The 24,098-nt window shown below is 45.4% G+C and overlaps 2 protein-coding genes across 13 annotated transcripts in view; both read right to left on the reverse strand.

Annotated features, from left to right (window-relative positions):
• Positions 1-80: 80 nt before the first annotated feature.
• LOC136392683 (endothelial cell-selective adhesion molecule-like) lies at positions 81-10,206 on the reverse strand. Its single transcript, XM_066365105.1, has 8 exons — positions 9,994-10,206; positions 8,693-9,145; positions 4,844-5,031; positions 3,212-3,413; positions 2,858-3,013; positions 1,442-1,564; positions 1,041-1,167; positions 81-813 (listed from the first exon to the last, which is right to left on the reverse strand). The coding sequence occupies exons 2-8, from the start codon at positions 8,760-8,762 to the stop codon at positions 570-572; spliced, it is 1,110 nt and encodes a 369-aa protein (XP_066221202.1). The 5' UTR covers positions 8,763-9,145; positions 9,994-10,206; the 3' UTR covers positions 81-569.
• A 3,330-nt stretch (positions 10,207-13,536) lies between these two features.
• MSANTD2 (Myb/SANT DNA binding domain containing 2) overlaps positions 13,537-24,098 on the reverse strand; it is a 33,551-nt gene continuing 22,989 nt past the window's right edge. For 2 of the 12 annotated variants that reach the window (XM_066365110.1, XM_066365119.1), the window contains exons 2-4: positions 19,796-19,895; positions 17,738-17,798; positions 13,537-15,037 (exon numbers count right to left, since the gene is read on the reverse strand). In XM_066365110.1, coding sequence (XP_066221207.1) covers positions 14,185-15,037; positions 17,738-17,798; positions 19,796-19,895 — 1,014 coding nt within the window. In that variant the 3' untranslated portion in view covers positions 13,537-14,184. Of the gene's footprint in view, positions 15,038-17,737; positions 17,799-19,795; positions 23,782-24,098 lie in introns of those variants that run through there. The other 10 variants (XM_066365118.1, XM_066365109.1, XM_066365117.1 and 7 more) reach the window with 10 other exon arrangements.

Consider the following 24,098-nt stretch of genomic DNA (forward strand, 5'->3'; position numbering starts at 1 on the left):
TCACTTTCCATACAAACAGAACGTATCTTTATTGAAATTTGTAAAATAAAAACAAAAACACATTTCAAAACACACATTTCAAGTTAGTTTAACAAATATCTTCTCTATTCCCTGCCCCAACAAAACCCAACCAAGCCAGCAGGATGGGTGACATTAACACAGGGAGCTGGAATGGAAGTGAAGGACGGTGTTAGGTATGAGTGGGATGGATAGAGAGATCAAGGGGGCCAGAAGAACTCATTGACTGGCAGTCCACACCAAGGTCTTGGGGGGTGGGGTGGGTAGACAATCTCAACAGTATTTCTCTTGCAGTTTCAGGGAGGCCTCAGGAGGGGGAGGAGGCTCTTACTAATCTTAGGTCCATTTCCTTTTCTCCTCCTACCTCCTGGAAGCTTGAGTCTTTAACTAAGACCCAGTTTTTCCATAGTAAAGAAAGGTGGGGGCAGAGGACTGGAGATCTAGAAGGTAGCCACTCTCCCAGACTCAGGCCTCTGTGTCAGGGTGACCCCATAGTGATTACTATAGGAAAGAGAGAAACCAGATGGCTCTGCCAACAAATGGCTGGACCGTCACACCAGAGACCCAGCCTGACTCTGGGCGGGCACCATCACGGGGACAGCACCCTTGCGGTTCAGAGCAGAGGAAGAGACGCCCCCAGGGCTGGGTGTGGGAGTCAGTGCACCAGGCCTGGGATGGCTTTGGGGGGAACCAAAGGCTGGTGCCAAGGTGACAGAGGAAAGGGTCCCATTCTTGGAGATTGTGTCTGAGCCCTTGGGCCAGGGCATCTGGGTCCGAGGAGCGATGGCATCTTCCCTATTTACCAAAGAAGTAATAAGGTCAAAAACTGAAAGGATGAAAGTTCCTACATGCTTTGTTTTACTCTCCCCTTCCCTCACTTCAACTCTCCTCTCCCGTAAAATCTACCCATAGGAATAATATTTCAGAGACTGTCTACCCATCAGATGAGAACTGTCTGAATTCCAGCCTTTCTAAGGAGAGCTAGGAGAGCCCCATCTGGCCAGGGACCAGAGGGCACTTACTTGATATCATTGGCCAGCTCCTCTGGGGCCTTGCCCTGGCGTCGGTACAAGAGGACCAGTCCAGCTATCAGTCCCAATCCAACCAGGGTACCCACAACAGCTCCAGCGACCACTGCAGCCACAGGCCCTGGAAAACCTTGGTGTCAGAGGGTGACATCCAGCTGTTCCCCACCCCTCTTCGACCCAGGTACCCCACTGCCACCATGCACATTTCTCTTTTAAGAGGTGGCTGTCAAGCAGAAAATGGTCACTGACCAACACTTGTTCAAACATTTGACCAGGACAAATTCCTTGGCTTGTTACAATGAAATGCCTCTGTAGACAGGCCTCCTCCCCTCTCTTGCAACCCCACCCCAACCACTGACCAATCATCTCCTTAACCCCACTTACCCCTCACTGACCTGTGCTCACTTCCAGGGTCACATTGCAGTGGGCACTGCCCACCTCATTGTGGGCCTTGCAGATATAGACTCCAGACATAGACGTCGAAAGGTTTTTGAGGCTTAAAGACCCACGGATGGCATCTGTGGACACAATTTAGCCATCAGGCCAGGGATTCTATTTCCCATTAAAAACAGAAAAGCCTGCCCCTTCTGTGGAATGTCCTCTCTGACACTGGGAAGCTTGGCTTTCTGTTTCCTGACGGAGGGGAGAGGTGTGATGGGGAGCACTGGGTTCTGCTCCCCGTTGCAGAACTGCTAGCGCAATATTCCTCTCCACTTCCACAACCAGGGCCCCCAACTGATTCTGAAAGAAGGCTAAAGGAGAAATGATGCCCCAAAACCAAAACATGGTTTTCACTTTTATTCCTAAATGGCAGAGTAGTGTGAGAGAAAGAACATTAGGCTAGAAATGAGAAAACTTAGGTGCCAGAATAGACCATGTAACTTTAAGCAAGTTACTTGATATCCTTGTGTCCTAATTTCTTCATCTGTAAAATGAGGTAATACCACCTTCTGGATAGTGTTGAAAAAATTATACGACATAATAATTATAACAGTTATAGTTTACCGGCTTCTTGTATACCAAAGACTAAGCTCTTTACATATACTAACTCATAAAAGTTTAAAAAAAAACTTATGAGGTAAAAACTATGTAAAAAAATAGTAAATTTATTATGAAATGGTCAAAAACTGGTGGTGGTGCAGTGGATAGAGCATTGACCTGGAACACTGAGGTCCCAGGTTCAAAACCCCAAGGTCACCGGCTTGAGCCCTGGCTGATCTGGCTTGAGCATGAGCTTATCAACAAGATCCCAAGGAAAGTCCTACCACCTAGATTCAACAACTGCTAACATTTTGCTATACTTATTTCCTAAGACATTTTAAAATAAATATTTCCGCATAAATCTCCAAAAATTAAGGATACTCCCACATAACCACAATACCATTGCCATACCTGATAATTAATAATTCTGTAAAATGTTTCATCAATTATATCATACTAAAAATGAAAAAAATCCTAATTGCCCCAAAATTACTTTCAGGCTGGTGTGTTCGAATCAGAGCTACTAATACACTTTTTAAAAATGAGGAAATGGAAGCACCAAGTCACACAGCTAGTGAGCAGCAGAGCTAGAATTTCAATGTAGGCAGATGTCTAGCTCTAGAGTCTCTTTAGTATCATGGTTAAAAACACATGAAAGCACCCAACACAGCTTGCACCTGGTAGGCCCTCTTTCTCCACCCCCCCCCCACACCCCCACCTCCTCCCCAGTACTTCTCAGCTCTGCCTCCCCTTTCACCCCAGTCCCTCTGGTACCTCTCACCTCCCCCCTACCCCAGCCACAGTCCCAGCTGTCTCCCGACGTCCCTCACCTAAGACTGGTGCAAAGAAAACCTGGGAAGATGGGGGTGGTCGCTCCCACTGGTACTGAGCAGCCGGTTTACTCCTCGGGGACCGGCAGCTCAGGGTCACGTTGGTCCCCACACGGGGCACACCCAGAAGATGGCAAGATGGAGGAGCTGGAGGAACTGGGGGAGGGGAGACAGGTTAACAGCTTACACCCAAGAGACCAACAGACATACACACACACCAGCTTCTACACACATACCCTGTGTCACTCCATTGACCCCTCCTCCAATGTTTACACTCAGCCATTTGGGAGCGAGACCTGCCTGACCTTTCATGGTGATGGTGGAGGTATTGGAAAGTGTGTGCTTCTCACTTACCCAGCACATCGAGTTCTAAAGTTTTGCTGCTGTGGCCCATGTTTACACCATGACGATCTTGCACATTCACAGAACAGCGGTAGGACCCGGAGTCTTTCTCCTGGAGGCTCTGCAGCCGCAGGGACACATTCCGGGAGGGCATGGAGTAGACCAGGGATACTCCAGGTAGGCTGGATGTGGCCTCATTGATGTATGCCAACACCTGGTGTGGGCGTAACACCTCCCCATTATTACGTGCCTGCACTGTGCCCACAGGTTCAGCCAGTCTTCCTCCCCCAAGCTGTCAAACCTCAAATGCCCTCACCTGCACCATCTCCTCTAACCTGCACCAGCTCCCCATTCACCGTCTCCCTAGCCACCCTCTCACCACCCCAGGTCCTCTTCACCAGAATGCTTCTTGAACCCCTATATATTGTCTCTTCACTTTCCATTTGGGGTATTTGGAAAGGTGGCCAAATGGGAGAGAGATCATGTTAATATGGGTTATGTATGAAAGAAACATAGACTGCGGTAAATTCAAGATTTAAAGAGATATTTTGTCTTGAGATGACCCCTGCCCACACCAAATGTATAAGTTAAGGCCCTATGAAATCTAGATCTACCCCTGCAATCTAAGTTTCCTCCATACTCTTATTTATCAAATGACCTCTTGAAGGCGCTTTCTAGGGCTTTGGAAGGACCCATGCAAATAAGGGCCTTTGAAAATTGAGTGTCCTTGGCCTTTGAGTGAATCTGCCTCTGCTGACTTTAGGTGTGATGTCGGGAAAGAGGCTAGAAGGGAGATTGTGAGACTGCCCCCTTCTTCTCAAGGTGGGTATAACAGGCAGTGGCCTGTGACTGTCCAAAGCACAGAGAATGTGAAAACAGGTTGATACTCAATTTTAAAAATTTGCAGCCCTGGCTGGTTGGCTCAGTGGATAGAGTGTCTGCCAGGTGTATGGACGTCCTGGGTTCGATTCCCAGTCAGGGCACACATGAGAAGTGACCATATGCTTCTCTCCCTGTCCCTCTCCCTCTATTCTCTCTCTTCCCCTCTTGCAGCCAGTGGCTCAACTGGTTCCAGCCGTAGACCCAGGCGCTGAGGATAACTCTGTTGGTCCCACCGGATCAGCCTCAAGTGCTAAAAATGGCTTGGATAATTGAGCATTGGCCCCAGATGGGGGTTGCCAGGTGGATCCTGGTCGGGATGAATGCGGGAGTCTGTCTCACTATCTCCCTTCTTCTCACTTAAAAAAAAAAAACAACCCAAAAAAACACATACACACACACCAAGAAAACCCCAAAACACTTACATAATATTTGCCCTAACTCTTGCCATCAACCCCACCAATCCTTGCTTCCCCTTCCCCACCCCCATAGCAACGTAAGATAAGTGCCTCTTCACTTATCAGGGTTTTGAGTGCTAGGTTTCTGGTGGAAATTGGGAAAAAAAGAATTCTTTTCGGATGCCTCCAAGACTGGAACAAAATTAAACTCGGGAGGAGAACCTTTTATTCCAGGAACTTTTTCCTGTCCCCCCATTCTCTGGCCCATCACCTCCACACCTCCTTCCTAGGGACCATCTCTTTCCTCCTCCTCTGCCCCCCTCCCCTGCCCCCGACTGGGCAAAGCTGAGAAGCTCCCCTCCCTCACCTGTTTCAAATCCTTCCCTTTCTGTTCCAAGAACCACATCAAGGTGAGCACCTCCTGTGGTGGGGCCGAAGCCACCTCCCCGTGAAAGGTGTACCACGCCGGGAGAATCACTTCCGCTCCCTCCACCGCTTGCAGCCTAGTGAGGCCGGCAGGCACGTGCAGTTGGAGCTGGGCGCACGTACCCGGCGCTGAGAAAGAGAAAAGAGGAGGCGTGAGTGCAGACCATCTCGGTAGAGGAGAGGGCCAGGAAGTTCCGCCAACAGGAAGGACGACCTCACAGGTCCGCCCATGGAGGCTGGAAGACCACCATGAGACCCTAACCTAGTGCCTGTCTTCAACGTCATCCGCGCTTATTCTCTGAAAACTCAGCCTTTGGGTTTGTAGCGCAGAGAGGGGACACAATTATGTGCCATTTATTTGCATCCAGAGGTACAGATTTCCAGTGACGAGGGGAAGACATCCAAGAGCAAGGGCGGGTTTAATACTTTTATCTACATTCTGCTTAGCCCACTTGTTCCCCTAACTACCCCAGGCGGGAGCGAGGTGATGAGGCTGGTCAGGATCAGAGCGTTCCTCGCCCCAGCGTTCTTGACCAGAGGGGTGGCAGGGTTGGGAGGGCCTCCGGTTACGGAGTAACCCGAGGCTCCTGCTGAACACCCCAGAGCAGAGACTGGAGTGGCCCAGTGACTGCTGTGCTCTCCCTAGGAAAGAGGAGAGTTAGGACCCAGAAGACTCCCATGGGTCGTTTTGGGGTCCAGGAGATCTGGGCGGGTCCTCTGAGATCTTGTGTAAACACGGTAGAGCTGGAGCACGAAAGAAGGTCCCCAAAACTCAAGTACAAAGTTGCGGCTGCATGTGTCCGGCATCCAGGAGGTGGAATGGGGTGGTGATTTCAAGGAGGGGACTATCTAATCGATGTTGTACCTTGGCGTCCAAGACACTAACTTTCTGCCCTTCGGAAAGGCAATGAGTTAGCCAAGTCCTAAGCCATTGAGGGAGATATCCTCGGGCTCCTACCCCGCCCGGCCTGAGGATGCTGGCCGCCTTAGGCTTCCACATTCTGCACTGCCACCTCCGCGTGGTGACCAGGAAGCCAAGGCGCAGACAGAAGCCCAGAGGCTGTAGACTGGCCGGTTCTGTGCTCTTCGGGCATCGAGTTGAAGGCCTCTCAGGCCAGAAGCCCACAGGCCAGGACGCGCGCCACCCCCACTGCTTCCTGCTGTGCGTCTTTACTGAACCCCACACCTATTCCTTAGCCTTCTCAGCACCCCCTTCCCATTTCCTGGCGGGTTCCGGCGGGCCAGGCAGGAAACTTGTGCCTAGCGATAAGCTAGAAGACAATGACAGGGAATGTGGTGGGTGGGGCGTTAAACCCGAGGCTCTTTAAGCGGAAACAACCACTGCCTCAAGGAGCCCGAAACCCCTAGGAACAACATCCTTTCACCTCTCCCCATCTCCGGCGGGGCCTCTTCCCCGGCCTTTCTGCAAGGCTCCCGGAGGCTGGGCATGGGAAACCCTCAGTAGAACCCTCAGTGGCATCCCCCAGGTCCCCATGGGTAATTTCACTTTGAAAGAGGTAAAGGTAGAGGGGGGTTAAGAGAACAGTAATGGTCACACTTCTGGGAAAATGCTCCCTGTCTTACCCCCCCCCCACCCCCCCACACCAGAAACCAGGAGCTGAAGAGACATGAGGCTTTCCCCTTAAGTCCTTGGTGTCTTCTGGAGCAGAAGTCCCCAGCTCTTGGTCCCTTTTTACTCTCAGGGTCCACAACGCCATCAGAAGAGAAGGGGTGGTTGGGTTTGGGGGGAGGAGACAAGAGCAGCCCAAGAAAGGGACCCTCTGACCTACCCCAGAGCAAGGGAGCAAGGACCAGAGGAGAGTGAAAATGGGCCTGCTCCACAGGGCTACTATTTTTAGTCTCCCTCTTTCTCTGAGAAATTCCCCCTGCGGGCTTCTCACGCCCCAGGGGCAGCAGAGCTGGGCCACTGAGAAATGAAGAATACAAGAGCCTCCAAGAATACAAGAGCCTTGTAGAGAGCCCTAGTGGGCAGAGCCAGTGTCAGCCCCAGAGCCTTGGGCCTCAGCGCCATTTAACCCTTGCATAACCAGGAGCTCGGCAATCACCCAGCCACTAGCCACCAGCTAGACGTTGAACCTGGACTGTCATTATGAAAACAGGCTCAGCCCTGGTAGGTTGGGTCAGTGGTAGAGCATCGGCCCGTGTGAGAAAGTCCCAGGTTTGATTCCTGGTCAGGACATACAGGAGAAGTGACCATCTACTTCTCCACCTCTCCTCCTTCTTTCTCTCTCTCTTACCCTCCAGGAACCATGGCTTGGTTGATTCCAGCGCATTGGCCCTGGGCACTAAGGTTGGCTTTGTGGAGCCACTGCCTCAGGCATTAAAAATATCTAGGTTGGGATTCTGAGCATCAGCCCTAGAGGAGGGTTGCAGGGTGGATCCTAATCGGGGCACCTGTGGGAGTCTATCTCCCCTTCTCTCACTTAAATTAAAAGAAAAAGAAAAGAAAACTGAGGCCCAGAATTTTAAAAGGGGTGTGTGGGGGGAGTTGCAGGAGAGTTGCAGAGATGCCCAGGCAGCCAAGTTGCATTTTTATACCTTGCTTCGGAGACTCCCAGCAGGAAAGGGGTAGAGGGATTTGGAGGCAGAATGCAGAAGAAAAAGGGGTGCTGAGGTTGAAGTTGGGGAGTGGCTGAGAAGTTGAGATACCCTGGAACAGGCCACCAAGCCTAAACGGGCAGGAAGCTGTCCAGGCTTTGGTGTCTGGTGAGCTGCTCTTGAGCCCCACTTTGTCTGCGAGCCCTTAATACTTCATGCCCTGAAATTCTTACAGCACAGACCAAGCTAAAAAGGACAAAGGTGAGAGTTTGGTGGTCCCCACCTCAGTCCCCATCACTGCTGAATCTCACTCTGCATCTTTCCTAGCCTTACTTGCACTGGCAGCTGAGAGAAATCGAGTTCAGACTGACTTCCGTTAACCCACCCTTCACCCCCACTGGGGATCCCTGAAGAGGAATGGCAAGAAAGTCTGGGAGGCAGCAGTGGAACAGGCTTCATTTCTACTGGGTTCTTCTCTCCCCAGTGAGGCCAACCCTGAGCTTCTGGGCACTCCTGGAAGCATCCAACACTCCTCAAGCACTCGAACCAAGGACTCTTGACTCTGAGGCTCTCCTCTCTATTTTCTATGTCTTTTCCTCTGGGAACCAAGGAGGGTGGTGGACTTATGAGGGGGGGCACAATTTTGTTCCTTTAGGCATTTAAGCCCCTCCCCCATTTCCTGTATCCCAAATGACCCCACGGTCATGCTTTCGGGCACCTCCCTTGATTCCCAGGGCAGGAAGCAGGAGGAGGGGGCCAGAGGGAGTATCTGATCTAGGGAATTGAAATGAAGTGCCAGGGTCTAGCCTGGGACAAGGGAATTCCCGGGGGGGGGGGGGGGGGCTCTCGTGCGTCAGCTTGTGTGTGGGGTGGGGGCAGGAGAGGAGCTGGAGTTAAGACCTTAAGCTCTTTAGCCAGTGTCTCATCTAGCAGCTCAGCTCATCCGGCTCTGCTGGGTGGTGGGAGGGAGTGGGGGTGAGGAACGGTTCCACGAAGTCAATCCAGAGGTCTATCCTGAAGATGCCCTAACCCTCTTCCCCACCACACACACCCTGAACCTGAAGTGGGAGCTGTCCCCAAACAGTGGGGATAGTCAGCACCAACAGTGATGCCCTGGGTGGGCAGAATAAGAGTCAGAGGCCGGAGTCCGGTCCCACCAAGTTCCTCACCAGGCTGAGAAGTCACCCCATCTCCCATCTCAATTCCCCTCCTGGTTCCAGGTTTAACTCACCAAAGATACTCAGCCCCAGGAACAAAACCTGCAGCAGGTTGGTCGCAGGAGACCCTGGGAGGGACACCATGGCCGTCCCTGGCCCCGATGGTCAGGGGCGCTGGCTCTGGGACACAGTGACAGTCAGGTACCGAGGCCGCACGAGAGCCAAGAGGGCCCAGGAGCCAGTCCACTGACACCGAGGGCAGCTCTAGCCCGAGTGTGTGTACGCGCCGGTGATGGGGTGGGGACCGTCAGGGACAGGGGGCGGGGCATTCGAAGGGGCGGAGAGGTCGCTGTCCTCCCGGGCGTGGCGCACGGGTGACCCTCCTCGAGCTCGCGGATCCTGTGGCCTTGACCTGGTCAGCACGTAGGGTGGGGTCGGGTGAGCCGGGTGCGCTCACAGCCTCCTGGGGCAGGAAAAGAGAAGGGTCCTGCCAGTCACAGTGCACACACAGCTTCTCCCTCCGCGGGCTGGGTGGGAGGAGAATGGAAGGGAGGGAAGTTTGGGAATTCTCCGGTGTACAGGGGCCACCTGCACCCCCACACTGTAAACGGCTGGGCTCTGGCCCGACTAACCAGCTCAGAGCCTAACCTGGGCGGCCTTGCTGAAGTAGGAAGAGGGGAACAGCATTTTCCCGGGCCATTTGGGCTCCTCGGTGTCGGGATCAGCAAAGAAGGCGCCAGAGGGCCCGGCTCGGGGCCACTCGGTGGCCGGAATAATCGCTTTCCTTGGGTGGGGGATGGGGGCTCGGGGTGGCAAGAAGGGCTGGACTTCGGGAGGAGCAGGTCAGGAGATGGGTTACGGCCACCTCTGCACCAACCGTTAAGTCCGAGGCCGCCGGGCAGGGGGCCCAGCCGGGAAGGGGCACGCCAGCGTGGGGGCGCAGGGGCCGTCTTCGCCTGTGGGCGGCGAGGGGAGGGCTCGCACCGTGTTCTCGGCGATGCCCTACACCCTGGCCCGAGAGTCACCAGGTCTTGTGCTGGTCCCACGAGCCAAGGAAGATCAGTGGTGGGAGGATGCCCCAGGAGTTGAGTGGGGAACTAAGGCCAGCACGAGCCGGGGTCCCAGCTACTCACCTCTGCAAACATCCGCCCCTGGCCCTTATGCTGGCTGGGGAGGAGGAGGCTGCGGGGAGACTGGACAGGATCCCTTCATCGTTTTATTCCCTGTGTCTTCACGGCCTTGTACCCCTCCTCAGGCCCACTCTAATGCTGTAATTCCCTGGACTAGATCTTGTTCTGGTAAATTAAATTTAACCGCACCACCCCTGCCACCTGCGCCCCCTGGCGGCCTCGGCCCCTCAAGGAAGTGCACGCACCTGTTCCTGCTTCTCCAACAGCCAAAACAAAGATGCTTCAAATACCCTAGCACAGCCCAACCTCTGCGCAAAGGCCACTGAGGACACAAAGCATAACTACGAATTTCTGGCGCTGCATGCTCTGGGTGACAGTTGAATGGGAAGAAAAGTAGCCAGGCCTCCTGGATTCCACTTACTCCAAACAGTTCTGCTCTAACATTGAGTGTGTACCTTGTGCCTGCACTGCACACAGACCCTCCCAGCTGCTTCTTCCTAGTTTGACAAGCTTGCCTGGCTGCTCTTTAAATAACTGCCAGGCGGTGGCTTTGAGAAATACCTACGCAAACACTCCACTGCCAGTGCAAACTCTGAAATCTAAACTTGGCAGCTCAATGGCAGCAAAGGCAAAAGAAATAGGTGCCAGTCTAATACCTATATGCAGTGACCTACAGCCTTAAAATTGTCAAGTAGATTGTGTGTATGGGTGGGGGTGGTTTGGTTTTTCTATTTGATCACACTCAGATTTTTCTTGACTTTAGTCAACATTGTGAACCACCTCTTGTAAACATCTCTCCTTTAGCCTGACCAGGCAGTGGCGCAGTGGATAGAGCATCGGACTGGGATGCCGAACACCCAGGTTTGAGACCCCGAGGTCACCAGCTTGAGCGCAGGCTAATCTGGTTTGAGGAAAAAGCTCACCAGCTTGGGCCTAAAGTCGCTGGCTCAAGCAAGGGGTTACTCGGTCTGCTGAAGGCCTGCAGTCAAGGCACATATGAGAAAGCAATCAATGAACAACTAAGGTGTCGCAATGTACAACGAAAAACTAATGATTGATGCTTCTCATCTCCATTCCTGTCTATCCCTCTCTCTGATTCTCTCTTGTCTCTTTAAAAATAAAACAAAAAACATTTCTCCTTTGTTTCCATGCCAAGGCTGTCACCCCCAAAAAGTAACTACAGAAATGCAGCAGTCTCTTGGTTGTCTATCCCAGGAATACCACAGCACCTAATTACGTAGACTACACTCATCCCTGTTAAGTGCTCCCTAAGGTATAGTCTCAACACTTATTCTCTGTAGCTTTTTCTTCAGAATTTGGATCCCAAATAATTTGCAATGCTGCAAGTAAAGCTGCAACTAAAGATCTGTAGGCAATTAATGTTTCCATGTGACACAGCGCCATCACTTCAGGACTCTTTCACTGCCCTTATTCCAAAGACCTGTGGTGGCGTAGTGGATGAGGTGCTGACCTGGCAATCTGCAGACACTGGTTCAAGGCTCCAGGCAAGACACATAAGAGAAGCAAATACAAGTTGATGCTTCCCACCTATCCCCTTTCTCTCTCTAAAATCAGTAAGTAAAATCTTTTAAAAAAGGGAAAAAAAAGAATTTCCACACTATCTCCTATTCCAAACCCTTCTGACCCTGAGGCAGTCAAATGGTAGAAGTTAGCAGAGCAGCTCCATTACTTAACATTTTGCCAAGAAGTATTTTAGGGTGAACACTGCTCCTTTGTGTAAAATGAGAACATTGGGACAGATGACCTATGAGGGACCTGGGAACTGCCAGTATAACCATGGTGTGTGCAAGAACTTAGTTCCATGTTAAGAGACTTACAGGTCACTAGCGTTTCTCCTAGTCATATCTCATATCGCTAAAGTATTTTCTAGTGCCGATTCTTATGTTTGAATATGGTGTTTCCATCCCATTTCAATCAATTATAAAACTTCATTAAGGTCTAAATAGCCCACTTTTTGTTTTTAGCAATGCTTATGTAGTTATCTGACATTCAGTTGTCCTCTTTTCTAGAATGTTCTGGCCAAAGTGACCGGATATTCAGTATTAACCAGCTACTTTATTCCCAAGTCTTTATTTCTCAATGCTTAGCTCTGTCCTCTTGCCCCTATTGCTCACCCATCTGAAGGCCAGTGCTGAAATCATCGACTGAACCAGTCTTGCCATCGTCCCCATGCTGCTCACAGTGGCCTGACAGTGCCCCATTCTCAGTAATGTGAGGTGTGAAGTAGATCTAAAACACCTCAAGCAATGTTCACAAAATGCTCTGCTCGAGCTATGTACTTAATACCAATGGAAAGTGGGATTGAAAAAAAGTGCATGAAGCATAACTTGAGTTTTGGGGTTGGTCTGTGGCAAAGTTTTGGGGTTGCCTTGCAGTACTGGTAATAATGCTTTGCTTTTTTTTTTTTTTTGGTAGCACTTATCACTGAATACTGTGAGATTATTGTTATGAGATGGTCAATGGAGCCTCAGGCTTGACTGTAATTTCAAGTTCCAAAGAAAAATAAACTCATGAGAGTTTCCTAAGGCTTGTACCTGCAGACTGTGCCCAGGGAGAAGAGGTGCTAAAATCAAACATTCTAGACTATTTATAATCTGAACTAGCACTCATTTTTATCAGCTCACATTAGACATTAGCCAACTCCATAAACGTACATTCAAATGACATTAATAAAAATCATCCTTTTGATTACAAGTTCTCTAGCCATTAGAAAAATAAGCCTGACCAGGAGGTGGTGCAGTGGATAGAGCATTGGCCTGGAACACTGAGGAACCAGGCTCAAAACCCCAAGGTCGCCAGCTTGAGCACAGGCTCACCCAGCTTGAGCGTGGGATCATAGACATGACCCCGTGGTTGCTGGCTTGAGCAAGGGGTCACTGGCTCGGCTGGAGCCCCCTACCCCAGTCAAGGAAGGTATGAGAAAATAATCAATGAACAACTAAGGTGCCCCAACTAAGCTGATGCTTATCTTTCTCCTTTCCTGTCTGTCTGTCCCCCTCTCTTGCTCTTGCTAAAAGAAAAGAAAAAAAAAAAAGATAAATAAGCACCAGTCAACCAGAGGTATCAAGATGAGAAAATCACTGGTGTTGGGAAAGAAAAGAATACTTTTCATCAATATGCAATTTTATCTTCAATAGTATAGAAAGCCAGGGAGAATTATAGCTCTTTCCTGGATTTGCAGTCCATTTAAGTAGAGCACCTAAGAGATGTTAGGGAATCATTAAAGATAAATAACAAACCTAACAAGTCCCTGACTACCCTACTAGTAAGCTGGCTCTTAGCTCTAACTTCTAAGTAGAATGCTAGTTGACCCATGGAAATCTCTGAAAGGTCTAAACGTGACACTTCCCTTCTTTATGGACTGATACCTCACAGTTTCCTATCCTATGGATCACTTAAAAACCTTTTTGGATGTTTCTTTTGGATCTTCTCTCCTTTTTTATTGGCAATACAATGACATCAATTCTCCACTTGACGCCTTGAGAGAGCTGCCCTTGGTTACTGAGTATAAAGCTGAGGAATGAAAGGTTTTTTATGCATTAATGTATTTAGGGTCAGAAGGAATATCCCAGTCATTTTTAAAAAGGAAATACAAAATGGCCAAGAAATAATGACATTGATCAGAGGGTGCAGAGGGTGAGAGAAAGTGAAGATATCCTGCTGTGTGTCTTCTTTTCATTCTTAGCAGTAAGTCAGAGCACAGTGCTCACTGCCCACATGGCCACACTCTGCTATAAAAAGCTCAACCAGTACACCAAGAGGCCAAGAATTACTTTAATTTTTTTTTTAAAGTTTAAACGTCAATACAACCATAAAGTTGGTACATCACAGAAACAAAGGTCTTTGCAGGCAACACTGATTGGGAGTAGCAAAACACTTGGTTGGTGAAAAAAATGAAACTAAATTATATACAATAGTAGCTAAAAGTGATATTGAAAAACAGTCTTATTTACTGTGACTCAAGATTTAACTTGTCATTATCTATTGCTTATTTATTCAGGGTTGTAAATAATACTTATATAGAGACATAGAGATGTGTAAAAATGAAACATTGTGAAAAAATACAATTTTTCAATTTCATATGAAACTCAAAGTATAAGTTTTGTCCAATATGGAATGTACCTACATTTGTTTATATTAGGGCTCTAATATCCATTTAAAAATTTTTTGTTTTTAAAAAACAGCTGACCCACCATGCAGCTTCGCTGTAAATCTTGTTTGCTCAAAATGAGCATTGTCAGGTGAGGTCTATTTTGTTTCTCAAAGTCTACTGTGATTCTTTAGAAGTTGTACTGGCCCAATCGTGGAAAACATTTCCATGAAGAGTCTGATGGCAGCATCTGGATGAGGGACAGTCTGGGTGATGGGAAGTGAGAAGAGGGGGGTAAAAACCCAATCCTTATGAAGGATGACATTCAGTTGTTAAACTTTAAGGGGTATCCGATGGCTTTTTCCAGGCACTCAACTAAAGAGCCAGCGGAGAGAAAATCCCTCTCTACTTCCACAAACTTGATGTAGATGGATTTGGGGGAGACTCCAGGATCCACAATGCAGTTCTGAGACAAAAATCCATTAATACCAACCCAATCTTTGCTGAAGGTTTTGGTATTTGCTTGGAAATGTAAAAATAAGCACTGCTGCAGAGTCCTCACCTCAGCAATCCCGAGGTAGCAATAGATAATTCGGGTGGGTTCTATTTCCACCTGTAATGAGGCTTGTGCTGAAAGGGTTTCCAAGTCAACTCTGCCTTCCTTTCCTGGGTCCAGGGAACTCTGCTCCATGTGGGGCGAAGAGGGCCTCTCAATACATTCTTCATAGCCAATGGCATAAAGGCCTGGGCTTTTCGGAATGCCTCCTGGCAATAAATACTGAACAACGTTCCCACCAGTTGGTTTGGAGTGGGCAATGGGTATCCAGTCAATTTCCATGTGCAGCTCTAGGCACCTAGCTTCACTAATAGTGATCTCTAAAAACTTGTAGTAAACATTTTTCCAGTTCATTTTCTGCACGCGGGTCATAATGATCCGTCCCTCAGGCTTCTCGGAGTTGAAGTACTCCCGGAGTCGTTTGCCAAGGGGCACCTGGGAGCTGATCTCAGCATAATGGTAGCGGATATCCTCTTTCCAACGGGTGTTATAACCAATCCCAAAAATGGCCAGTTTATTAGAAAGATGAAGCCTTGAAAAGTCTGTCCAGCTCTGAAACAGTTCCCATTTCAACTGTACTGATTCCAAAATCTGCACAATATTTTGCATGATGTCTCTCTTCCTAGAATGAGAAATAAAAATCAAATTCCTCAGGTATCTGGATCAGCACTGTCCAACAGAACTTTCCCAATGATGAAAATATTCTAATCTGTGCTGTCCAATATAGTAACCATTAGCACTTAAAATGTGGCTAGTGTAAGGTATTAAAGTTCTAATTATAATTTGAAATCACAATTAAATAAACACACGTGATTAGTAGCTTCCGTATTAGGGCAGGTCTAGATAACCACAGTATTAAAATCTGAAAAACACTCTCCCCTAGGAAGTTCCTACAAATTAATGATAAACTGCTTTCCATGATTTATACAGGCTGGCTGTATTAATCTTAGCAACTATTGATATATATATAAGACCCTACAACTTCAGAAATTCAAGGACCATAATTGTTTTAAGTAGCTATTATGACACACATGATGGCCTTCAAACCTAACTACCAAAAGCAAGTGAAGAATGTGTACTCAGAAAGGCATCTAGTATCACTTAAAATAATGAACATCTTAATTATTATTTCTCTGTTGCTCAGCAACTGAGCTCTTCTTAGTGCCTGAGGCAAGGCCATGGAGCCATCCTCAGCACCCAGGGCCAACTCACTCCAATCAAGCCATGGCTGCAGGAGGGGAAGAGAGAGAAAGAGAGAAGTGAGAGGGGAAGGGGTGGAGAAGCAGATGGTCGCTTCTCCTGTGTGCCCTGACTGGGAATTGAACCTGGAACATCCACGCACTGGGCTGATGTTCTACCACTGAGCCAACCAGCTAGAGCAGCACTTAATCAGTTTGTAATATTTATACTGTGCTGCTTGTGAGGTTAAGATATAGGACTATGTTTCTGCATGGGTCAATGTTTTAAGAAAAACAACTGTCTTTTATAGCCACCATCCTTCCTTGTCTCTTTTGAAATATTTTACTGATCTCAAGGAGGACGAGGCTAAGGAATTGAGATGGAAGGCAGAGATTTTTGCTCACTGATGTATCCCAATGCCTTACATACAGTCAGTACTTGATATATAAATGTTGAATAAAGAAGAATACGTGACTCTTCTTCATGGATGAAGGATGGTATTTTACTATAGGTTACATCAGGTAGTTAAGGGTGATCCCACTTACACCACACCTACAGAGAAATAAATCCAATGCCCAAATGAATTATTTTACTCAGCACTATCAGAGCCCTAAATCATCAGTAAGGAATAGCACTGAGGAAACCTGCCCTGGAGAATAAAATGTGAGCTTACACCTGGAGAAGAGGCAGCACAGGCTAAATATTTCTGCGGAGCCTGTTCAGTTTCCTATCCCCTTGATCAGCCTGCAGCTCCATGGGCTTGAGACTCAAAGTGGTGGGGCACAAGGAGAACTAGAGTTGAAACTGTCCCTGACAATGGTCACATTTCCTGAATTCTGAAATCCTAACCATGGGAAAAGTCTGGGTAGTTTAGGGTTGGTGGCACCAATTCTGTGAAGTTTGGGTTCACCCCTAGTTATGGCAACTGAGTCTCCTCTGCAGACTCCACGTGGTTAAAGGGACATGGGACAATTTAGTGAAAGAAATGATGGCCTCTTTGGAGAATAGGGATCTGAAGGAATGGATTTTTAAAAGATTCATTTTTTAAAATACTCAGCAAAGTTACCCTTCCTTTGGGACACTTTGATGTCATAATTTTAAAAGAGACCTACCTTTCAACAAGAGATGGCCTTAAACACACTGATTTAAGTCATACACTTTAATGAGTAGGAAATGGTTACAATTTTGGGGAACAATTAATTCTTGATCCCTAAACTTTCACCCTTGCCCCAGACACGGAATCAGCTGACACTGGGAATTCTTTGGTTCCAAAGAGATATTCTGAAAAAGGAACAAACATTTTAAAGAGGTGGTGGTGGTGGTTCACTGAATAAAAATAACTAACAGTATTTCTTTGTTGTGTTACTTGTTACCTATCATAGTCCTCTCCACTTTACGTCTTCCTTTTTTACTTTTTCTCCACCATCTCTCAAACCTCAGGACCAGGTGTGTGAGGAAAGCGCATCAGAACAAATGGGTGGGGGCAGCTCCAAAGCTGCCAGGTGCAAACAGTGATGTTCCTCACTTTCCTCCTTAGCCTTTAAATCCAGTCCCCTCAATAATTAAATTTCACCAGAGACTTACTTAAAATTATTTAAAAGAACTGCAAACATAGTATCACTGGAAACTCAGAGTACGGTGAGGTCCTTAAAGAAGAGATAATGCTAAACTCTCAGGGGAAAGATCAGATGATGCCCGCCAGTGAAGGACCCTGGCCCTTGGACATCTTTAGTCTTTCAACCTGTCACTGCTTTCTTTTCCAAATGCATAACAAGGTCATCTAAGAACTGGCTCTTGATTCCCAATATGTAATATGATAAGAAATTTAAATGTCTCTCTAGGCCTCCTGTTATTTCACCGAAAACCAGATAAACTCAGGGTCCAGTGACTCACCTTTCTACCTAATTTAAACATCCAGGTATCCACATCCATACACAGGTTAACGCAATAACGTGCTTATTTTCATGTAACATTCATTTCTTCTTGTTATACACAAAAGTCTCAACATTTTAGATTAACCACTGGAAACCTTAAGCTAAGAAAATAAGGAAGAATGACTAGACATGCTCCCAGTGAAATGGCTGAGGGAGCATCTTCCCATTAAACTTAAATACACTTTGTAGAAATGGAAGTATCTACTTACTGTGCTTCTTCAGAAGACTCTTGTTTTATTTTTAATGTTCTCTTTGTGACAGGCATTTCATCTGAAAAGCAAAGTTTTTGAAACAAATTATATTTTCCTAAGTGGTGTCATACATTTATGTAGATAAGTAGATATATGTTTACTGCTTATTCCACACTTCCCAATTCACAGACCTAACTCTACTTTCAAACACTGCCCAATGCCAGATTTAAAAATATAACTCTTATATAATGAGATGCATACATTTATATGCAGGATCAGAAACCAGCTCTACAAGTATAAAATTTTTCAAGGTCACCAGTAGGTTTGTAAGTAGGAGCTTAAAGCTTAATTTTGCTGCAAACATGATTTTTAAAGGAACAGGAATGAAAATCATACATAGGCGGGACATAAAAATGAGACTCAGGGACATGGACAAGAGTGTGGTGGTTATGGGGGGGGGGGGGTTGGGGGAGGGGCGGGGCACAAAGAAAACCAGATAGAAGGTGACCAAAGACAATTTGACTTTGGGTGGGGGTATGCAACATAATCAAATGTCAAAATAACCTGGAGATGTTTTCTTTAAACCTATGTACCCTGATTGATCAATGTCACCCCATTAAAATTAATTCAAAAAATGAAAATAATTCTGCAATGTTTAGATTTTCTATGTAGATTTTACAGGGCAATTATTTTTCCAATATAAGGATTAACATATTCTGCATGTTATTATTTCCCAAAGAATTTGGTGACTTTACTTTCTATGGCAAAACCAGAGTTATGGGATGCCAAAGTAATTTAGCCTTGTTACTGTTTTGAAATTAAGAGGTAGTAATCACTTAGCATCTGCCCTTTTTATTCTTTACATCTCTCTCAAATTGTGTTAGCCTTAAACAATTTTTTCTCTCCCTCTCTCTTCTAATATTTGAGAAATTAAACAAAAAACATCATTCATAAGAAATACTAGCATTTAACCCTGTTTCTTTTAAATTAGCATTTCTCTGTCATCAGGAATTCTGTAAAACAGTGTCCCTTGGACTTCTATCTTGAGCTGAGGAACTACACTGATAGTGTGGTTCCTACTACCTTTTCCTGGGGGTTGCCTGAGAACCTCACAGGAGTAACAGCATTTACTTAAAAGTGAGTTCTCTTTATACAGCTTGCTATTAAGGTACAATAGCTGCAACAGAAACTTGATCAGTACTTCCAAATCATGAAAATCAATTCTGGAGCATTAACTACAAAAAGCAACTTACTCATAATTAGGCCACACAAGTTCAGATTTGATGGCCAGGAGGTTGTTGTTGTTTTTTTAAACTTTAATTGACTTTAGCAAAAAAGTAAGGGGAAGAAAGAGAGAGAGACAGAGAGAAAGAGAGAGAGAGAGAGAGAGAGAGATAGGAACATTGAGCTTTTCCTAATGTTCCCTGACTGGAGATCGAACTGGCAGTCTCTGTGCTTTGGGACGATGCTCTAACACCAACTGAGCTATGGTCAATGACCAGGAGTTTTATTTCCATTTTTAATGTTAAGACTGTGGCTAAATCATTACAGCTATTGTTGGGATGGGATCCTTAATGAAGTCTGAAGGAATATGACTGCTGATAAAACTCAAATATGAGCCCTTTTTAAGATAAACTGAGGCTTCCCTTCATATTTTGTTCTGACTGAAGTCTCGGAGGGGCACTTTCCCAAATTACATACAGAAAAACAAAAGGACTTGGGAGAAAGGCAGAAAAAGTTCCATCTACAGCCGCCGAGCCAGAGCCAATGCTCGTGGCAGCCTCACAGAACAAGGTGCGGGCTATTTAAAATTGCAGCGGTTCTGTCACCAAGCTTCCTTTTAGCTCAGAAAGAAGAATTCTTTTGTGTGTTTAGGAAGTTAGCTGGTACTCAAGTCACCAAATGACCCAAAACCAAGCACTTGCTGGCAGTTTAAGGCTAAACCAAGGGCACCCAAAGTGCCCCCAATACACTGGCTATATACCTTGTGCTGACAGTGGGAACAGTACCAGTCCCGGTGCACATAGAGATATATATATAGACACACACGAGTAGCATATATATTGGCTTTCTTACCCAATTCCTGATCTGTTGGGTAGCCATGGAGATCCTGACTGTGGTTTCCCCAGTCCTCCTGTGAATACTCCTCCATAGTGCTGCCATCTGACTCCAGCTCCTGGTACAAGCCACTACTGTTAATAAGTACAGGCTGGCAGGGCTGAGCATCCCATCCTCCCTGACCAAACACCTGTTCCAACTGTTCAAATGTGTAACTGCTCTTTCTTTTCCCAACACCATGTTCTTTCACCCGACTGTAACACCTGCGAAGGGTCTAAGACACAAAGTCTTTTGTTATTCCTTTAAAGCTGTACTTCCTCTTCCAGTTATGGACCACAGATATTAATTACTATTAGACAGACATAAACAGACAAACACAGACACATTGTTACAGGAATGCTAGATTTCAAATTCATTATTATATTAGAAAAAAATACTAATTTAGCATTTACTCAAACATGTTATAATTCAAACAATAATTTTGCAATTAATTATCCATTAAACAAGAAACCATTACAACATTATTGCATGTATCCCATACACATATTTTATACCCTCCCCCACTTAAAAAGAATTAAAAAAAAAGAAAAAGAAAACAAGAAATACCAGCCAGCCAATAGGATGCACACCTGCCACAGAAGAGACAGAGCTGCTATTGTGCCAGAATTTGGAAAAAGTGAGGGAAGGAGGACAGAAAGAAGAATTTCCCAAAGCAAAGAATATAACTTTCCTTATTTTGGATTAAGAAGAAATACAAGGTCAAAACAATTGCCTAAACATATCCCTTACACAGTCCATATTCCTTACTAACTCACTCTATCTATTTTTGGGGATGTTGCTAAAATTTAAAAGAGGTCAAATCAATATGCTACAGAGTCCAGTCTCAAGAAACAATACACTAATACCTCAGCCAATAAAACCAGTCTATTCTATCAACTCAAAATGCCAGCCAAACAAAACCAACAAATGAGGTCAATAATATCTTTTTGGGGGAGGAAGTGGGGTAGAGAGGTGTTATTTCACTTCTTTTCCTGCCTTGTAGCTCACAGCAAATAAATATCATTATGCAAGTCCACATACAAAACCTGAATACTTTTATTATCTTGTCCAACCCTTCAATTTTCTTCATGGTCTTCTAAGGTATACTTCTTATTATTAGCCAGTTTCCTTAGTTTAATGGCACAACTTATGCTATCTTATATGATATTGCAAAATATAAATCAAGGACTTAGGTCCAGCTTCCAAATTTAATTTAGTTGCATTCACTCTCTACCCCACCTCTGCCTCCCATTGTTCCTTCCACTTTACTGGATTTCACGCCGAGAGTTTTCTTGAGACAAGACCCTTTGGCTCTGGTGGCTCCCAAATACTTCCTAACACACCTGTGCAAACCCAGTTCACCTCAGACTTAATGTATATGCATTAGCCAGACTGTAAATTTCTCCTAAATATGAGATTACTTTCCACACCCCAATACATTACCTGTTCTTACCAAACTAAAACAACTCAAAAATCTTTATAGAGCCTCCATGAAAGTTCAGTACTTTCAAATCACAGCTCACAAATCAAAAGAAAACACTCTGTCAAATATGTTGTAAATCTGTCCCTTGATGCCAGAAGTCCAGATGGGCAAAAGGAATAATAAAAGCATGACACATATAATGATATTTCTCAGACATAAATGGAGCGGTGATTAGCATCACCCTGTCCTAATACCAGCCGGCCTAATCTCTGGGTAGCACCTTCCTCATTCTCCCTCTCAGATCTCTTCTGGTGCCTCAAATGATGACTTAAAGAACTAAGGTTTCTGCTAATATACTCTTTAAAAGTGTTCCTTCCTTCTCTTTGTCAAGGATAGTAACAAGTACATAGCAACACTTTCTAGAACAAATGAACTTGGGAAATGTGTCAGGGGCAGCCCTTCCAAGAAAAGGAGACAGATGCCTGCGGCAGATCTCAGCAGACTTTCTATATACACTCCCCTTTCCCAGTGTCCTCTGCCCTCCTAGCAGAGACTGGAATTGGAATTGCAAACATCTCTTGCTAATTTATTTTTATCTCACAATGTCTGGTTGCTGCCTCCAAGAACACCCCAACCATTCTTTCTGACTCCTCCAAGGACCATACAGGGAGAGTCCCAGTCATGTCCCCTTCACCCTTCCAGAGCCATAAATGGAGATGTAAACCACACTACCACTGCCTGGCTTCCTGGAGAAAAGCATTCAGCACACAGAAGAGACTGGTCAACTCTGTCACTGAGGGTTACTTCAGAAGTCAGGAAATACAACTAATGTTCCTTATCAGGACATGACATAGGCATAATCAAAGCCACCAATCTCTGACAATATAGTGGGAAACCACAGGAAAGATGTACTTTCTTTGAAACCAACAAATTGAGCTAAAATTTTGACTTGGTTTATATAATTGTGAATAAGAAAACTAGCAATAGCTAATGATTTTAGATATGGAAGAACAGTAAGGTGATATATTTTATATTCCTTGGTAGTATACTTGTGTGATACACTTTAATAGTTAATATGCTGATAGGTAAAATGTCTAATAGGGGTGAAGGAAAAAATGTTTGGTAATCCTAAATCATTATGATAAAATTTGATATAATGAAATAATGTTGAAAAGATTTCCAAATTGATTGAACTCTCTGAAAGCCTAAATACACAGGAGACACATTCTGGGTTCAGTCAAGACTACAGCTCCAAGGAGAGGCTGTTTTGATAGAACACATTAACTAAAAAAGAAAAAAAAGTAAGAACTCAAACATCACCTTGACTGCTACTATAAAAAACACTAGGATTTAGTTAAACTAGAGGGATTTTAGAAATGGATAAAAGGGACATACAGAGACCTTCAAATTCTTATCACTCATAAAAAATCAGACAGGCTACAGCTTCCACACACTAAATGACTAACTGAAGCATACACTTAAATGATCGCGTGTGTCTAAATAAACCAACTTAAAAGCCTGCTCTGAATCAAAAACTAAGATAATGCTCCAGAATCTATGAAAAACGAAGTCTCACCTCCCATTTCAGACTGCTGAACCAAACCCAACAGGATCCTCAGTTGAGCTTTTCTCCGAGAACCATTTCCTATTTCCTCCTCAGTACAAAAACCTTGCTTCCCTTCCTTCTTCCTTTTCTTCACTCATCTTAGAAATTTAGTAATTGAACCTCTAACACTCTTTTTAAAAACTAAGATCTCACAAGAGAAGAAATTTGCTCAACGTTATTAAAGACTATTTTATTTACAATTAAAAGAACACTTTCCTTATTGCTAGAAATTTCCAGGGTAAAATGAGGTTACTGTCTCCTCCCTGTGGGAAGGGCTGTGAGACACACTGCATCTTGAATGAGGCCATAGGGACAGAGGTCAGGAGGAGTCAAGGAAACCTGGACAGAGGAACTAAAGTGTAGGCTAACTACCTATTAGGGGGCCAAATCAGAGGTGTTCATAGGTATTTGATTTGGAAAAAATGCCAGGAAATGCTTACTAAATCCACTGTGCCAAATGTTTAATGACTACACCAGGAAAAGAACCAGAGAAAAGATTCGAAAGATGTCCCATTACCAAAGCAGGGAGAAAAATAAGATGGCTGACAACTGACAATTTATAGATAGAAGGAAAGTTTTGCCAAAGTTCAAGACCAGAGCAAAAGAAATGGGAGAATAAAGATGACATTCATTGTGGATGAATGTAAGGTGAATCTACAGGGGTGGGGAGTGAGGGAGAGGTAAACAAAGCAGGAATTTTAGATGGGCAGGACTGGGGGTTTAAGGGCAGCAATGCAGAGAAAGACCCAGGATTACAGTACACGTAACATTAAATACAGTGCACAATGCAGCTATCTTGCCAAAGTAAGTAAATCCAGTATTGGGTTGTATAAGCAGAGGAATCACATGTAAGCTATGAAGGTGGCTCTTCCTCTCTATTCAGCACCGGTGAGGCCACAGCTGGAGCACAGCATTCAGTTCTGGGCATCGAACCAGCTACAAAAGAGGGAAATTGTAGAGTTCAGAAAAGGGCAAATAATATAATGAAAGGCTTGGAAAATAAGATCTGTAAGTAGGGCCAGTGGTTTCATCAAAGCCCTTTCTGACATTAATTAAACTACCTTTGAAGTAAAAATAATGTTTCTTTTGCTTCAGTGTCCTCCAATTCCTCCTTTGGCCGTCAGGAAATAGGAAGAACTGAATTCTTCCATGGTATGCCAAGATAGAAAGCAAGCTAAGCAAATCATATGGGCATATGCCAACTAATTCTGCTACTGGCTCAATCATTTTCTCAAAATTTACCCCATTTCATT

The sequence above is a fragment of the Saccopteryx leptura genome, chromosome 2 (assembly GCF_036850995.1).
Source record: "Saccopteryx leptura isolate mSacLep1 chromosome 2, mSacLep1_pri_phased_curated, whole genome shotgun sequence".
Lineage (NCBI taxonomy): Eukaryota > Metazoa > Chordata > Mammalia > Chiroptera > Emballonuridae > Saccopteryx > Saccopteryx leptura.

Excerpts from the sequence above, each read along its gene's own strand:
- LOC136392683 (XM_066365105.1), bottom strand. The coding sequence starts at position 8,762 with ATGGTGTCCCTCCCAGGGTCTCCTGCGACCAACCTGCTGCAGGTTTTG. Across the intron at positions 3,414-4,843 it reads AAGGGAAGGATTTGAAACAG|GTGTTGGCATACATCAATGA; the intron begins GTGAGGGAGGGG and ends CGCCCACACCAG. Across the intron at positions 1,168-1,441 it reads GACCCTGGAAGTGAGCACAG|GGCCTGTGGCTGCAGTGGTC; the intron begins GTCAGTGAGGGG and ends AAGGTTTTCCAG.